At 51.7% G+C, this 17,373-nt stretch overlaps 1 protein-coding gene across 1 annotated transcript; it reads left to right on the top strand.

Moving 5' to 3' along the window:
• Window positions 1-627: 627 nt before the first annotated feature.
• KISS1 (KiSS-1 metastasis suppressor) lies at window positions 628-6,619 on the top strand. Its single transcript, NM_001134964.2, has 3 exons — window positions 628-896; window positions 3,903-4,037; window positions 6,189-6,619. The coding sequence occupies exons 2-3, from the start codon at window positions 3,935-3,937 to the stop codon at window positions 6,500-6,502; spliced, it is 417 nt and encodes a 138-aa protein (NP_001128436.1). The 5' UTR covers window positions 628-896; window positions 3,903-3,934; the 3' UTR covers window positions 6,503-6,619.
• Window positions 6,620-17,373: the final 10,754 nt, after the last annotated feature.

The raw sequence follows: 17,373 nt of genomic DNA, 5'->3' as shown, positions 1-17,373 counted from the left end.
TCAGCACCTCCCAGGTATGTCCACTTTCTAGAGCTGCCAGTTTGCACAACTTTCTTAGCCAGCGGCTCACAGACCTGTCATGTTCCTCTCCAGACCCTGTACTGAGCACGTGCTCAGGAACTGTTTGGGGAAAGAAGGGATGAAGGAAGGAAGAAAAAAGTGACAATTCCCCCCTCCCAGCCCAGGAGTCACCGTCTAGTCTGAGACCCCAGCTGGCCAAGAGCTGGGAGCAGCACAGGGAGAAGGAGCACGCTGCCGCCCCCACCTCCCCCCACCCCACCCTCACCCTCTGCTTCCTCCCACCTCCAACCCCCCGCCCCCACCCCCACCCCCACTCCCCACCTGCCCCCAACCCCCCACCCCCACCTCCCCTGGGCAGATTGTGCTCCTTCCTCCCCTGTGTCCTGCTCATTTCACACTGGCTGTGTGGTGCCTCTTGTCTGGGAGGGAACATCGCATATCCACACCACCACCCCCTCCTCAAATAATCCATTTCCATATTGTTTGGGGCAGAATGGGTCTCTCGGTGGGTCTGGGGAGAAGCGGGTGAGGAGGCTGGAAAGAACCGGTGGGCATCAGAAAGCCAGGCTTGGAAGGCTTCTGGAGGGGGAGGAAGAGGCTGATTTCAGTCCTGAGGACCTGGAGGCGGGAGTCAGCCCTCAAGAGCGGGAGTGCTCTTCTCTCCGAGGGGGTCAGAGGAGCGGGGAGGGGGAAGCAGAGGGGGGCCTTTGCCTGGAGACGTCATCTGGCTTTTATAAAAGGGATGTGACCAAGGAGCTGGTGAGAGCAAGCCCAGGAGCCCAGCTCCCCTTCCTCCAAGTGGTCTCCCACCCAAGCAGTGTCATCACCTCGGAGACCTCGGGGACCTCGTGGCGCTCCTTCTGGGCCAGGACAAGGTAGGTACCCACAGCAGAGGGGTCTGGCTGGACCCAGGGAGGCACCCAAGGAGGGAGCAGGAATTCAGTTCCAAGGCTGACAGACGTGTCCCAGGCAGGCAGAGGGGGTGCTGCTCTTCCCTGATGTTTGGGTTGGCCAGACTATTCTGGGATGTCTGGATAAATAGATGAACTTGTACTCTATGCAGCCAAGACCTGGGGAATCCTTTCTGTGAGAGAATTAAGTGCAGGGAAGAAGTCTCTGGCTGGGATGAGAGGCCCCAGAAGTTTTGGGAAGGAGCTGGGGAGTTCCTAGGGCTCACGGGGCTGGAACCAAAGAGCCCTGAGTTCCCCGAAGCCCCTCACCCCCACCCCGCACTAAAAGATGGGGTCACCCCAGAAGGGAGCTGCCATACTGCAAAAGCTTTCCAACCAGGCCTGGAATTTCTGTCACTCACTAGGTATAAAACCCTTAGGGCAGGGGCACCACAAAAATGCCCACTGCAGAACAGCCACTCATGGCCACTTGGAAGCTGATGGTTCTTTTCCCAACATTTTAATTCTACCACATGTGTTAAAAGCCCTTGTGCTGGGCAGTGAACCCAGAATTGGTGGAGGGTGTGTGTGTGTGTGTGTGTGTGTGTGTGTGTGTGTGTGTGTGTGTGTGTGTGTGTGTTAGGGACGGGTCTTGGGAGGGAAACTGAAGTTCCGACATGGTGCACATGGTAAGTGCTCCTATGATGGGTTGGGGAGGATGGAGTACAGGTGAGAGGAGTGCAAAGAAGGAAACTTCTAATTGCACAGTCCCCTGTCCTCACTCACCAGCCTGTTTCTGAAGAGCAGCCCCAGTGCTCCATCCAAGAAACGCAAGTCACATATTCCCCTCCGGCTGGCTCATGGCTCACACAGATCCCTGCTCCCGGTGACAGGCAGGGGGGTGGGCGGCGGCGTGTGGCCCCTTCCCCAGGCTCATCGCTCTTCCTCTTCAGCAAAGCTCCACCCTCCTGGCAGGCTGGAGGGCCTGTGCTTCCCCCCACACCCAGGTCCAGCTCCCCTGCGGGGACCACTCTCCATAAACCTGGTCAACTTTTATTCATCTGGCTGACTTGTGCCCCAAAATTCAGCTCAAGTGCCATCCACTGCAGAACACCTGCCTGCACCTCCAGGTCAGGCTCCCATGGGCTCTGACATCCCTCACTCCCTACTACCCCACCTCCCATCCCCTATCCCCTCCTACCCCCCACCCCACCCCCACTATCTTCCAAACCCCACCCCCATCACGTACTCAAGAGCCTCCAGCCTATCATTTACCATGTTATTTTAAGATGGTCTCATGTGTCAGTGTCCTGTGCTAGATCTCAGGGGAGGGCCTGGGGGACGCACCTGTGCCTGAGCACACCTGTGCATCTGTAGCCCCTAGCGCAACACCCAGTTGGTGCTGATCAGGAATGACCTCTGAACTAACCTGGATCCTATGCATCCATGGTCTGAAGCCACAAAAGAAATGGTTTTACACTCTTCTTTCCCTAATGGATTGATCCTGCCTCGATGCCACACCCTACCCCAGGCCTCAAGGCAGGTGCGGAAAGCCATGACCTGGGTTTCAGGGTATCACAGAGCCAAAGTCTGCAAGGATAAGTGACCGTCTGAGGGAGCAGTTGGTGGCCAGACTGATCAAAACTATTATTTTCTGCATGGAGCACTAAGACCCAGAGGAGGGGGTGGTGACCTGCTCTAGTCTCACAGAGGGAGAGGGCAGAGCTGGGGCCAGATTTGAGGCCTCCTGATCCCCCTCTTATGCTACCCCATGCCTGCATCCAGGTGGGAGCAGAGAGGGGGACAGAGAGTTGGGGCAAGATCAGAGGGACAGATGGGGCTGTGTAACCATTAGAAGCTGATGGGCAAAAATGATAGCCCCACCCCCACTTGCCCCTTGACCACAGAGAGAGGCTCGAGCCTTTAGATCTGGTACCCACACCCTTTCTGCTCAGCCTGCTGCGCTGCTTGGCTCGCCAGTGGTTTATCTTTAATTATGTTTGTTGAAAGATCTCAGGTGCCTGATGACTTTTTCAAAGAGAAATCAGCCTTGGGAGCTGGAAGAGCTGGGGGTGGGATGGGGTGAGAGGAAAAGGGGTGTGAAGGGGGTTCAGGGTACACAGCTGCCATCTCAATGGCCAAAATCATGATGTCAATTAAATTCATATCCTCTCAGAGCCCATGGAGAATAGATTATGGAGACAATTGACCTGATACATCAGGGAGTTTTTTTCTTTCCTGAATGACAGGCAATAAGACAATTTAATGATAGTCTTCAAGGCTGTTAAGGGTTATGAGAGCAAGCAGGATGATTGCCTCTTCCTTTTTTCCAAGCTCAGCTTGGACTTCACTGTGCAAGTGGTCTCGGTCCCATTTCCATGCTGTGTCTGTTCAGACTCATGTAATTCAAAAGAATTAAATTCCTATTACAGCAGGGGTTGGAAACTGGGCCAGGTTCTGGAAGGCACATTCTAACGGGGAGAATGGAGCACAGAAAGTTGTGGACTGATGCAGAGCCCAGCATGGAGGGAAGACGCACCTGCTCCCAGGCTCCAGAGAAAACACTGGGACCTCAGCATCCTCCATTCAGGAGACTTCCTTGCCCACTTCACTCCACCCCTCCCTGCTCACTGCAGGATTCTGAGATTCAGAATCCTGGCCATTTCCCAACCGCCAGGATGGCTGCCTCCTTCCTTCCCTCCTCCCCTCCCTCGATTCCTTCTGTCCTTCTTTCCTTCCTAACCTTACTGGCCTCTCTTCCTGCAGGAAGCCCTCCCTGACGATCCTCGCCAAGCAAGGGCTCAGCTTGGACTTTACTGTGCGAGTAGTCTCAGTCCCATTTCCATGCTATTCAGACTCATCCCTCCACTGGGGGCCTCCTGGGGAAGGGGCTGTTCACCTCTTGTCTCTTGGCACCGGGATCTGCCCCAGCACCCAGCCCAGACTCGTACCTGACTGAATCCCTCTTCCCTTTCTCTGTCTTGGCCTCAGGTCACTTCCAAAACCTGCATCTTCTCACCAGGATGAATGCACTGGTTTTTTGGCAGCTGATGTTCTTTCTTTGGGCCACTTCCTTCAAGGAGACATTAGAAAAAGTGGCACCCATGGAGAATCCTAGATCTACAGGTATGAGGTGTCTGGAAGAAGGGTGGGAGGGGGCAGGTGAATTGTCACAAAACGAAAGGGACCGTATTTCTCAGATATAGCTAGTATGTGAATTTAATGCTACGTTTAATGGAAACCTAAGACTGGCTGGCACATGCAACACATTTTGGGGCCCCACTAACCTTGTAAGCAAGGGATGGCTTGCTGTTGTTATGGGCAACAGGGGGCTCCCCGAAGTTCAGGTGTTTCTTAATCACCGAGCCCCTTCATGGTTTTCTCTGGTCTGTGCCAACCATCTCTCTGCAGATCTGCTGGGAAGGAATTTACTATGCAAGCTTCTTTGATCAGTGACCTCAGTTTCTTTATGGGGAATTTGAAAAAAAAAAAAAAAGAAAGAAAAAAAACCTAGATCAAAGGACAGACCCTTAATAATTTGTCAACCTTATGCATTCATTGCGGAACTGATGACCTGGAGAAACCAAGGCCCAAAGAGGCAAAGAAAGCTTCCCAAAGTCGCTCGGTCCAGTGCTGCAAAAACTCAGCAGTTGCTGGGCTCCTGAAATGCCCTCTATGGGGCATAAGCTAGGACAGGGTTCATTCCCCAAGTCAGGAGTCAAGGTGGTCTGCTTAGCCTCCAGGGACCTCAGTTCTTCTAGCTATGGAACTGGCAGCCTTCTCTCTATCAGATTTCGAAGAGCAAAGAGGACATGGCCCTTTGCCAAGGGAGTCTTCTCTCCTGGGATCAGGTATTCTTTCTGGGTGAGGGAGAACACCCCGGGAAATAACCTTACCACTGCCCTGGGGACACTGAGCTCTTGCCTCTTTCTGGCAAAAGGTTTTAGGTGAGGCTAAAAACAACAGCTTAAGCGGTCATCCTACTGCTGAGATGGTGGCTGTCGCTGGAAAGGACACCATCGTCCCTCCCATCTCAGCCTGACACCAGGCGAGGTGGGAGGGCCCTCCTAGGAAGATTATCACTTTGCAGACCATGCCCACACTCCTCCAAAGTATGCCAGGGCATCCGAGAGCAAGGCTCCAAGCCAGCTACCCACCTGTACATGCCCACTCACACCCCAGACCTCATTTCCCACTGACCTCTTAGAACAATTGGCTGAGGTCGTTGTCTCCTCAGAGATAGTCACACTATTTCACTGCCAAAAATTAGAGTTAACTTAATGAGCCTTGCATATGAAGTGCCTTAAAATTAGCCTCATTAACCCTCAGTATGAAGGGGAGAGATTATACCCAGAGTGGGAGAGGTGAGCTGGTTAAGGTGACCCAGAAATTTCTTGTTCTTCATTGAAAAGTTGATTAGGGGAGTCACATGTGTTGGGGGTGTAGGGGCACAATGGTCTTAGCTTCACTCTCTTGATTTCTGTAACTGCAAGCCTCTCATTAACTTTCATATATTGAACATTTTTGAGGCCCTGCTATGTGCAAAGCACTATTTTCAAGACTCTGAGAAACTCAGAGATGAATGAACATGGCCCCAACCCCCACAAGGAGCTCAAGGTCTAGTGGGAAGCTGGTGTGAATCTGGGGCAGGTGGCCAGCCAATGAGCCAAGAAAAGAATGTAAAGCTGAGTGTCCAGTATACACTTTAGTTTTATTTCCAAGCTCTACCCTGTTTGCTTCCTAAAACAAAGTAATTTATTACAAAAGATACTTCAGATAATTCTGGAAAACATAAGAAATCAAAGCTCTGTCGGAGTTCCTGTCGTGGCTCAGTGGTTAACGAATCTGACTAGGAACCATGAGGTGGCAGGTTCGATCCCCGACCTCGCTCAGTGGGTTAAGGATCCGGTGTTGTGGTGTAGGTCGCAGACGCGGCTCGGATCTGGTGTTGCTGTACTCTGGCAGACACTGGTGGCTACAGCTCCCGATTAGACACCCCCCCCCCCCAGCTGGGAACCTCCATATACCGCGGGTGCCGCCCTAGAAAAGAGACAAGAAAAAAGACGACCAAAAAAAAAGCTCTGTTGAAGGAGGAAGGAACAAATGGCCTAACCACCCAAGCTAAGATGCTGGTGGTGCCTGGCAAGGAGGTTTGAGCTTCCCAGGGACAAAAGGAACAAAAGGGAAGTAGAGAATGGGGGGATGAGCAAACGGTCCAGAGCCGTCTTTCCCAGGTGGCAGGCCTCACAACAGCCTCTCCTTGCGACTTTGTCCTAGGCCCGCGGCCCATTCCGCCGCCGCTCCAGGCTCCCTGGGAGCAGGGCCCGCGGTGTGCGGAGAGAAAGCCCGCTGCCGCCGAGGCGAACCCTCGGGGGACCTCATCGTGCCAGCCTCCCGAGAGCTCCTCGGGGCCCCAGCGGCCAGGCCTGTGCACCCCCCGCAGCCGCCTGATCCCTGCCCCGCGGGGCGCGGTGTTAGTGCAGCGGGAGAAGGACCTGTCCGCCTACAACTGGAACTCCTTCGGCCTGCGCTACGGAAAGCGGCAGGCGGCGCCGCCCGGGAGCCGCAACCAAGGCGCCGGGCGAGACTGAGACCTTCAAACCCGGGAGGCGGGTCCAAGCATGGGGGCGGGGCGGGGCGGGGGCGGGGAAGTGGGAGGGGCTTGGAATTTCAACCTGAAACAATAAAGGAAATGCAGTGCGACTCACCCCACCTGTGATCTGTGGCTCATTTTTGCTAGCGGCGTGGATGAGACTGCTCCCCTTCTCTCTCAACTGGACTTTTAGCTGGTTTTAAGTGTTGTCAAAGCCAATGCTTTTCAAACTAGTGGTGAAAAATTGGGTTGTTTTTTCCCCTAATCTGGGGCAGATCAATACTGCTAGTCACACACGCACGCACAAAATGAATCTGCAAAAGACTGAAAAATTTTAAAGTAACTTAAGCCCAAATTAGATGCTGCTTGGGTATTTCAGCAATATCAGATTTCTGGAATTCTTGTTGTGGCTCAGTGGGTTAAGAACCTTACTAGTATCCATGAGGATGTGGTTTGATCCTTGGCCTTGCTTGGTGGGTTAAGGATTCTGCATTGCTGTGAACTGTGGTGTAGGTCACAGACATGGCTCGGATCTGGTGTGGCTCTGGCTGTGGCATAGGCCCGCTATAGCTCCAATTCAATCGCTAGCCTGGGAATTTCCCTAAGGTGTGGCCCTAAGAAGACCAAAAAAAAAAAAAAAAAAAAAAAAAATCAAGTTTCTATAAAAACTTCTGAAGATGCTGTCTTAATTCCTAGACTTAGTGTCACCTTAGACAGTAACAAATGTTTTGTAGAGGGCCATGAGCGGGCCATGAGATCACTCTGAGTAGCACAGACCCAGCCAAGGGGAGGCAGGTGGCTTAAGTACTTAGTTTTTAGCCAACTGGACAGCTTGATCCACCAATGCCCCTTCCACTGAGGCTTAACTATCATCCCAGCCCTGCAGTCAGACCCCTGTTCAGGTGCTTGGCCACAAGACACTGAAGCCTCACTCTAAGTGCAAGATGTGTCAATAGTGGGCTGGGCCATCCATCTGCCATCCTGCCCCTGACCCTGGGAAACTCTGGATGGGTCCAGTACTTTACAGGCATCACTTATCTACATCCTTGGAGCCACCCAAGGGACTGAGCATGTATTAGCCCCATTTCCACAAGTGAGAATCTCGAGGTTCAAAAAGATAAATAACTCAGGCAGCCAGTGAGTGGCAAGACATTTCAGGCCATCAGACCACCAAGCCTCTCTGGCAAGGTTTCCCTCTGAGTCAGCTGTGATGGAAAGGTCAGCCTGCCTTGTGGGGACATTCCTGGGGGGCCCCAACAGCCTTGGAGTTTGAACTGCTGTAGGAAGGAGTAGAGCTTGTCAGTAGGGGAATCCCAGGAAATGTAAGGCTTCTGACCACAAGAAAACCCAGCCCTATTCGACAGCCTCAGGCTCCCCCTACCCTGCTTGGTGTAGAATGGAAATGTTCTCTCCCACAAGGATTGTGGCGTCCACTGCCATTCCGTGAAACACCAGTGTTCCACCCATTGCAGAAAGCAGGACTCCAAAGAATGGAGGCAGAATCTTGTTGCTATGGCAATGAGATGGGCTGTCATGGGAACATGACAACCGGCCCCACCCCCATCTCTACCCTGAAACCCTCCTCCAGGATCGCTCAAATTACTGAACTGCTGTGAGCTCATGTTCCAGCACGGCATGATAGGGTGAGGCTGTTGATATTTCATCCACCAAACAGACTGGGGCATGTCTCTGTACCTCTGAGAAAGGAATTAAATCCCCCCCCACCTATTCTGTTAAGTGAGTTATTCTCTATTCTCTGGACCAATCCTTTCTCTGATGAATCTGCAAGTAGGAAGAGGCTAATGGGTCTCTAAAATCTGTTCTTAGCCAGCCTAATTTTACAAAACTCCCTGTGATCCCCTCTAACCCTCCTCATGACCTTAAATGTAAACTAACGAAAGGCAAGTGTGTGTGTGTGTCTGTGTCTGTGTGTGTGAGAGAGAGAGAGAGTGTGTGTGTGTTGCTTCAGGGGCAAGAGCGTGAAATGTGTTCTCTGGTATAAGAAGCAGGTCTGAGAGTTCCCATCGAGGTGCAGTGGAAATGAATCCAATTAGGAACCATGAGGTTGTGGATTCAGTCTCTGGCCTCGCTCAGTGGGTTAAGGATCTGGCGTTGCCATGAGCTGTGGTGTATGTCGCAGATGTGGCATTGCTGTGGCCATGGTGTAGGCAGCAGCTGTAGCCCCAATTCGGCCCCTAGCCTGGGAATCTCCATATGCCTGGAATGTAGCCCTAAAAAGACAAAAGACAAAAAAAAGAAGCAGCAGCAGGTCCGTGTATGCAAAGCTGTGTGTAAGAAGGGTAAATGTGAGAGACACGCAGGTGTCTGTGTGACCCTGTGTGTGGCGTGGCCCCTCTAACTACATTCCAGGCCTTATCAGCTCCCACTGCACACAAGTGCCCTCCAGGACCTCTGTTCTAGCTCCTCCAGCAGGTAAGCAGGAGGAGAGCTGGGTCCACCTATCCCGTGCCTCCTGCCCTGTGCCTGTGAGACTCCAGGCTTTGCAGTTTGGGGTCCCATGACTTGTGAAGGGGTGAGGATCTCCATGGGATGAAGGGATCACTGGTTCCATGAGGCTCCCAGCCTGACTCTTAATGGATGGGAGGGAAGGTGCAGGGCACATTGGATGCTGGGAGGGGCCCCAGGGACTCCCATTCACCTCCTGAGACTTCTGGCTGGGCTCTGAGTATAGGGCACCAGGGACCAAAGACTTGGAGGTAGGGCTGCCTAGGCGTGCTCAGATCTGCTCCTTCCTGGGATCACTGGACAGTGGGCAGTCCCCAAGGGGCAAAATACCGGGAGGGCCTGGGCATCCTTCCCTGGGGTGGGGGGTGGGGGGTAAAGTGGGAGGGAGCTGGTCTCATGCTCCTAAACAGAGGAACATGGTGGGGGGGGGGGGGTGGAGGCGTTGCGGGGGCGGGTAGGAGGAGGCAGAGAGATTTGTGCCTCTAGCATCTCTCTTAATATGTTAACAAGCACAGTCTGGGGTTCCCGTCGTGGCTCAGCAGAAATGAACCTGACTAGTATCCATGAGGACAAAGCTTCACTCCCTGGCCTCTCTCAGTGAGTTAAGGATCAGGCGTTGCTGTAAGCCGTGGTGTAGGTTGCAGGTGTGGCTCGGATCCCATGTTGCTGTGGCTGTGGTGTAGGCCAGTGTCTATAGCTTGGATATACCCGTAGCCTGGGAACTTCCATATGCCTTGGGTGCAGCCCTAAAAAGATAAAAACAAACAAACAAAAACACAAGCCGTATTTGAGTACCTATCCTGTGCCAAGCACAGGGCTGCTCCATCTGAACCTCACAACAATGGCCTGAGGTGAGCAGCATTGTTGGAGAGATTGAATGGTGTGCCCAAAATCACACAGAGCCAGGGCGTTAGACTCTCACATTCTAATGCCAAATACCATAATCTTGCTACACACCAGTCTTTCCTTTCTCTGGCCCTGCTGTGTGGCAGGGCCCTCCCTTTTCCTGAATGATGCATCTTGGGAAGCAGGTCTCTGGCACCCGGTGTAACTCTACCCCCATCCTTCTCTGACTCCTTTGACGACATCATGGTTGTGGTTAGCAATCCCCAGAGCAGCCCTCCTCCTTTCAAAGGTGCCAGGCATCTGAATTTCGCCTCTGTCTGTCACTTTCTTTCTCTGGAAGCAGCTTGCCCAGGTCCAGACTTGGTCACAGGTAGGTGAGATATATCAAGTCCCAGGGGAGCTAGCATACGCTTCTCTGACATTTTTTTTTTTTTTTTTTTGCTATATCCACAGTATGTGAATCGAACCAGCACCACAGCAGTAACCAGAACTACAGCAGTGAAAACACCAGATCCTCAACCTGCTGAGCCACCAGGGAACTCCCCCTTCTCCCATTTTAAAGACATCAGAGCCCAAAGGGCTTCCATACTCAGCTCAGAGCTGAGAGCCTGGAAGCCAGCAGGACTGTTTGGGTTTTTGGGAAAGCCAGAGCACAACAAAGGGCCCCCCAGTTTCATCTCCTTCTCAGATTCTGCTTGTCCATGTTTTCTCTATTATCTGTCCAGTACAGTCTTTTTTTTTTGTCTTTTGTCTTTTTAGGGCCACACCCTCGGCATATGGAGGTTCCCAGGCTAGGGGTCCAATCAGAGCTCTAGCTGCCAGCCTATGCCACAGGCACAGCAGCTCAGGATCTGAGCCGCATCTGCAACCTACACCACAGCTCATGGCAACGACGGATCCTTAACCCACTGAGTGAAGCCAGGGATCGAACCACAACCTCATGGTTCCTAGTCGGATTTGTTTCTGCTGCGCCATGATGGGAACTCCTGTCCAGTATAGTCTTAACAATAGTCTCGTCCACACATCTTGCAATGTACAAAAGTACCACTTTTGGAGTTCTTATTGTGGCTCAGTGGGTTAAGGACCTGATGTTGTCTTTGTGAGTTTGTGGGTTTCATCCCTGGTCTTGCTCGGTGGGTTAAGCTTCCAGTATAGCCGCAGCTGAGGCGTAGGTCCCAGATGCAGCTCTGATTTGAGCCCTGGCCCGGGGAACTTCCATAAGTGGCAGATGTGGCTGCAAAAAGAAAGAAAAAAAAAAAGTACCACTTTTGACCCATTTATGTTTGCTTGGTCCCTAAGCCCCTTAAAAGACAGCAAAGGAGTAAGAGAGGAATAAATTCCTAAGGACACAGAGAAGGGACAGGAAAGCACAGCAGATGAGAACTAATCACCAGGTACTGAAACTGGAAGTGAGACAGAGGGCTCAGCAGAATAAAGGAAGCTACAACCTCAGAGCCAGCAAAAAGGAGTCACCCAGGATCCAGTCTTTATACTTGGAGGTGTCTGGGACAAATTCTAGACTGAAAACAGGGGAATGGCTGAACATCTCTACCTGGAAAATGAGACTCCCCAGGTCCCCTTTCTCCAGCCAGCAAAGCCAGGCTATCCCACTGGGGAGAAGCTAGAGGGTTTCTCTTCTAAGGACTCAGGTAGGGACCTCTACTCACGGGAGTCACAGCACAATAAGGATGGGGATAAAGAGAGTGACTGAAAAGAGGAAAAAAAGAGAAAACAGAGGGTGAACTGTGAGATTCTGCCTGGGTGAGCCCCTAGCCCAGTCCCCATCTCTTCCCAGAATCTGGGCAGCAAGGACCAAGTCATCAAATAGGAAAGTTCTGACAGATACTGACATTGGAAGGTTCCTATCCTGGTCTTTTTAGGCTGCTTTAATTAAGTACCACAGACTGGGTGGCTTACAAACAACAGAAATGTATTTCTCACAGTTCTGGAGTCTGGGAAGTCCAAAATCAAGGGGTTCCGGTTCATTGCCTGGTGAGAGTCTGCTTCCTGGTTCATTGATGGCTGCGCTTTTGTTGTGTCCTCACATGATGGAAAGGAAGAAGGGTCTCTTTTATAAGGAAACTAACCTCGGAGTTCCCTTGTGGCTCACCCGGTTGAGAAGCTGACTAGTACCCATAAGAATGTGGGTTCAATCCCAGGCCTTGCTCAGTGGGTTAAGGATCCAGTATTGCTGTAAGTTTTGGTGTAAGTTTCAGATGCAACTCGTATCTGGTGTTGCTGTGGCTGTGGTGCAGGCCTGCAGCTACAGCTTCGATTTGACCCCTACCCAGGAACTTCCATATTCTGCAAGTTTGGCCTTAAAAAAAAAAAAGACACTAATCTCATTGATGAGGGCTCCACGCTCATGACTGAATCACCCACAAAGCCCTCCACTTCCTAATACTATCACATTGAGGGTTAGGATTTCAACATACAATTTTGGGAGACATTCAATCTGTGGCAGTGCCCCAGGGAAATGCCTACTTAGAACCCCCATCGAGAGAGGGGTGCACCAGCTGTGAACCTTGCCCCTACACAGTGTTTCTCCACCTCTCTCTCTTAACCATGAATGGAGAGCCAAGTTGTTCCAGGACCCCGAAGAAAACTTCCTGTTTGGAAGAGAAGACCAAAGCCAGCAAACACAGAGAAACCAGAGATACCATGAAGAAAATTAGTCTATAAATGAATCTCCTCAGTGGGGCTCAGAAAACATTTATAAAACAAGCAGTGTATACAGGGAGTTCCTGTTGTGGTGCATCAGAAACAACTCCGATTAGTATCCAGAGGTTGCAGGTTTGATCCCTGGCTTTGCTCAGTGGGTTAAGGATCCAGCGTTGCCATGAGCTATGGTGTAGGTAGCAGACACAGCTCAGATCCTACATTGCTGTGGCTGTGGTGTAGGCCGGCAGCTGTAGCTCCAATTCTACCCCCAGCCTGGGAACCTCCATATGCCTTGGGCGAAGCCCTAAAAAGTGGAAAAAGAAAAGAAAAAAAAGAAGAGAAAAGAAATGGCAGTTAAGGAATTCCTGTGTGGCTCAGTGGGTTAAGAACCTGACTCGTATCCATGAGGATTCAGGTTCGATCCTTGGCCCTGCTCTGTGGGTTAAAGGATCTGGTGTAGGTCACAGACATGGCTAAGATCTGGGGTGACTGTGACTGTGGCATAGGCTGGCAGCTGCAGCTCCAATTCAATCCCTAGCTCAGGAGCTTCCATATACGGCAAGTTCGACCCTAAAAAGACAAAAAGAGAAGAGAAGGGCGGGGGTAGGGGGGAAGAGAATAGAAGAGAGGAAGGAAAGAGAGACAGACAAAGAAAGAAAGAAAGAAAAAGGAAGGAAGAAAAAAGAAAAGAAAAGAGAAAAAGAAAGAAGTTTAAGTTTAATCTTTAGGAATATGGATGATCAACAAGAGCAAAATAGCTGAGAGGGTTGAAAGGCATTGCCTCTGTAGAGCAGGGCTGGGCATGGGGTTTGGGGTTTGGGAGCTGGGCTGGAAAGACTCATTCTCATTTTTGTTTTGTTTTGTTTTGTTTTGTTTTTTAGGGCTGCATGCGTGGCACGTGGAGGTTCCCAGGCTAGAGATCAAATCAGAGCTATAGCTGCCGGCCTACACCACAGCCACAGCAATGCCAGATCCAAGCCGTGTCTACCACCTACACCACAGCTCACGGCAATGCCGGATCCTTAACCCACTGAGTGAGGCCAGGGATCGAACCCGCATCCTCATGGATGCTAGTCGGCTTCGCTAACCACTGAGCCAGGACGGGAACTCCGGAAAAGCATTTGATTATGTTTCTAGCTTTCACGCCTCAGAATACAGTGTCTGGTCCCACCACATTGGGTACATCTCATTACAGGAACACTCCTTTGAGCTGACTCTCCCACCAAGCCCCCTGCCCCTTTGCCCATTCTGTCCTCCCCCCAGGCCCCTGCCACTCTCAAGACCTGTGTGATCCACCTTCAATTTTCCTGGGCCCCCACTCCAGCAGACCTCAGGTTGGGATCACCCCAACCCTGGCTGAATTCCTGTTCCTCCAAGCTTCCCCAGAACAAACAGCTAAGGACACTTGGTTCTCTGCAGCCCTGCCCCCAGCTTCAAGGTGTTCCTGGTCCCAGCCCCAATGCCTTCCAAGTAATTATTCCCTCTGGAGGGTCCACCCACACAAGGCAGCCCTGGCCTGGTTATTAAACTCCATTCTGGGTCCTTTTTTTTTCCCCTCTCAAGTCCCCAGCTGCTCATCTCTTTAAGTTTAGCATTCCCATCTGATTGAAAAATTCTTCCAAGGAACCAGCTGCACCCTCCAGGGACGGGGAGCCAAGTGTGACAAGGGGAGGAGGACAGGGAAGGAAAGACATGTCCATTTTTACCTTTTCTCCTGCTTCCCCCTTTGCTTTTTATGAACAGAAGCAAGACCGGCCCCCCAACTCCGTGCCACAGTAAGTCCAACCTCTTGACCACCTTCCCCGGAGCAGTGGCCACGGCAAGAACTTTCCTAAACTAACGCTGGCTGGGAAGAAATCCACGCGCTCCTTTCAAAGCTGCAGAAAGCAGGCTCTTTGTCCCTCCAGCTTTCTCTCCCTTCACCCTTGACCTTCACGGGCCCCTTAGTAGGCCTTGCTCACAATTCCAAATGCCCTTGGGCTCATTACCATGGAGCAAAGTGGGATTGGGGGCCAGTTATCTCCTGAGAGATTTCTGGAGCCCCACGTGCCCTCGGGAAGCCCCCCACTCTGCACACCCCTGCCGTGGCCATGGGATCCGAAGAGAGAGGAAAGGACTAGCCTTCGAGGGATTTACGCTTCTTGGAAAGGTTCTCACGTCATGGGTCTGCCCCAGGGGAAAGGGCAGGTGCGACATGGCCCTTCCCTCTGCCTCTGCCAGCATCCCTTCCCTGACCTTGAGGCGACGCAGCCTGGGGCCTGGATGTGGGACCCTAGGGGGCTTCTGTGAGAAACACCAGACCTCTGGGCTGATGGGGCCTGAGAGATAACCTGAGAAGGGTCCCTTCCCACGCGCCTTCCCACCCACAGCCCAGGGCACCAGCAGGCTCAAGTTCAGAGGGAGACTCTCAAGGCCGGCCCACCGCCTTTCTGGATCAGTCCACCCCAACTGTGGAAATGGGGGCGGAACTGGTCGGACCACCCAGCAGGGCATTGGGACACATGGAATCCTAAAAAGTCCAGCATCGCAGCTGAGCCCTACAAGGCCCTCACTCTCATTGGCAGCCCTGGCTATGGTGCTGTTCTTCCTCAAAACAAAAATAAAACCAGATTCTCCTCCTTGCCACACGTCCTGGACGTCAGCTCTATATGGTGGGGCTACACACACGGGTCTGGCTCTGATTCCCACAGAAAATCCTTCAAGGTCTTTATGATCCTGGGGCTTCTCGCCCCCAGTGAAGCATCCGTGGAGCCGTCATCCACTTTCTTAGGATCTTTGCTCGTTCCGACTACAAGCCACAAACTGTCTCGCTGGGATGCGGTCACCGGTGTCTGGTCTTAGGATCTCTGGCCCACAGAAGTGGAGGGGGACTGAGAGGAGCCTCGGAGAAGAGCATGGAACGGCTGCCCCTCCCAGCCTCTGAGCCGGAGCCACCAGGAGAAACAAGAGACTGTCATTTCCAGGCCATGTTACCCTCTCAGTGGCCTCACATTGTTAGGCATCCCTCTCTCAGGGTGGTTATTCACTTTTCTTTTCTTTTCTTTTCTTTTCTTTTCTTTTCTTTTTTTTTTTTTTTGTCTTTTCTAGGGCTGCACTTGCAGCATATGGAGGGTCCCAGGCTAGGGGTCTAATTGGAGCTGTAGCCACTGGCCTACGCCAGAGCCACAGCAACGCAGGATCCGAGCCGCGTCTGCAACTTACACCACAGCTCATGGCAACACCGGATCCTTAACCTACTGAGAAAGGTCAGGGATCGAACCCAAAACCTCATGGTTCCTAGTCAGATTCGTTAACCACTGAGCCATGACGGGAACTCTGGTTATTAACTTTTCTTATTCACGCTTGTGCCCACTGCTGGTCCCAGGGCCAGCACACAGGTGCACTGCACACATTGGCAGGAGGCGAGGATGTGGGCAGGAAGGGTGGTTTTGGTTGTCCGAGAGTCTGAGGCCGCAGAGGGCTTGACCAGCTGCCTTGACCACCTGGCCATGACTTTGCTCTAGAAGAATCCTGAGTACTGACCTGAAATACAGATGAGGTTCTGTTGCCCTGTGCTGGGTGTCTAAACCGCAGTCCAGCTGGGGATTTAAAAAGCTCCTTCTTTCCCACAGAAAACTCTTTGGGCTTGTCAGGCTCAGCTTTCAGACTCAGCCACAGCCCAGCACTCCTCTCCTTTCCATCCCATGTCTAACACCCACAGTCCCAGGAATGGGCCCAGAGCCACAGGATAAAGAGCTCAGCTCTTCCTTCCCTAAGTTCTCTGAAGCCTCAGCTTCCTGTATGAGCAGTGGGGGTGAGGGTCCCCACTTCACAGGGCTGCTGAGAAGGAACCATGTTAGTTCCTGTCATTGTTGTAATGCCACATCTAGACAAGTGTCTGACGTAGAAGGAATGCTCAGTGTGGAGCTCCCGTTGTGGCTCAGCAGTAATGAACCTGACTAGGATCCATGAGGTTTGATCCCTGGCCTTGCTCAAAGGATCCAGCATTGCTGAGAGCTGTGGTGTAGGCTGGCAGCTGTAGCTCCAATTCTACCCCTAGTCCAGGAACTTCCATGTGCCATATGTGGCCCTAAAAGATAAAAAGGACAAAAAATAAAAGAAATACTCAGTGAATACTTGCTAATGAGTGAAAGAGGAATGAAAGAGCACTGAGAGCTACAGGGACGTTTAATAAATATTCACTCGGGTGCCCATCATGGTGCAGCGGAAACGAACCTGACTAGGAACCATGGGGTTGTGGGTTCAATCCCTGGCCTTGCTCAGTGGGTGAGGATCTGGCATTGCCATGAGCTGTGGTGTAGGTTGCAGATGCGGCTCGGATCTGGCATTGCTGTGGCTGTGGAATAGGCCGATGGCTAGAGCTCGGATTCGACCCCTAGCCTGGAAACCTCCATATGCCGTGGGTGCGGCCCTAAAAAGACAAAAGACAAAATATATATATATATATATATATATATATGTATATATATATATATATATATATTCACTCAATCTGACAAGGCAGATGTTTCCATTTTGAGGGGTTCTATAAAGTCTTCCCCTGCCCTCAAATGCTTCTCCCACTGCCAACCACAGTGCTTGAAAATTCTCTAGTTAAGAATTTATACTAAGAAACAACAAATTCTTCTCATCACTTGGTAGGCGTGTGATAATTTCAGAGGTCCAGATGCATTAATTAGTCAGCATGTTAGCAACAGAGATTAGCTCCTCTGGTTACGTCCTTACTGCCTACCGTCGGTGCAGAGAACACAGAACTGAAGACACAGGACTTGGATACTAGAATGTTCGCACAGGAAGGCACCCTGGGGCCATCCAGCATCTGCTTCATTATATAGATTTGGAAACTGCAGCCCAGAGAGTGGAGGTAAGGGTACCACATCACACAGCATGTTCATG

This window comes from Sus scrofa, chromosome 9 (genome assembly GCF_054392235.1).
Source record: "Sus scrofa isolate SSC_HxYL_T2T_F1_AM1 chromosome 9, Sscrofa_HxYL_maternal_Yorkshire_Landrace_v2.0, whole genome shotgun sequence".
NCBI classification, from domain to species: domain Eukaryota; kingdom Metazoa; phylum Chordata; class Mammalia; order Artiodactyla; family Suidae; genus Sus; species Sus scrofa.
The sequence above is the reverse complement of the archived record's forward strand: the minus strand, read 5'-3'. Positions and strand labels throughout refer to the sequence as shown.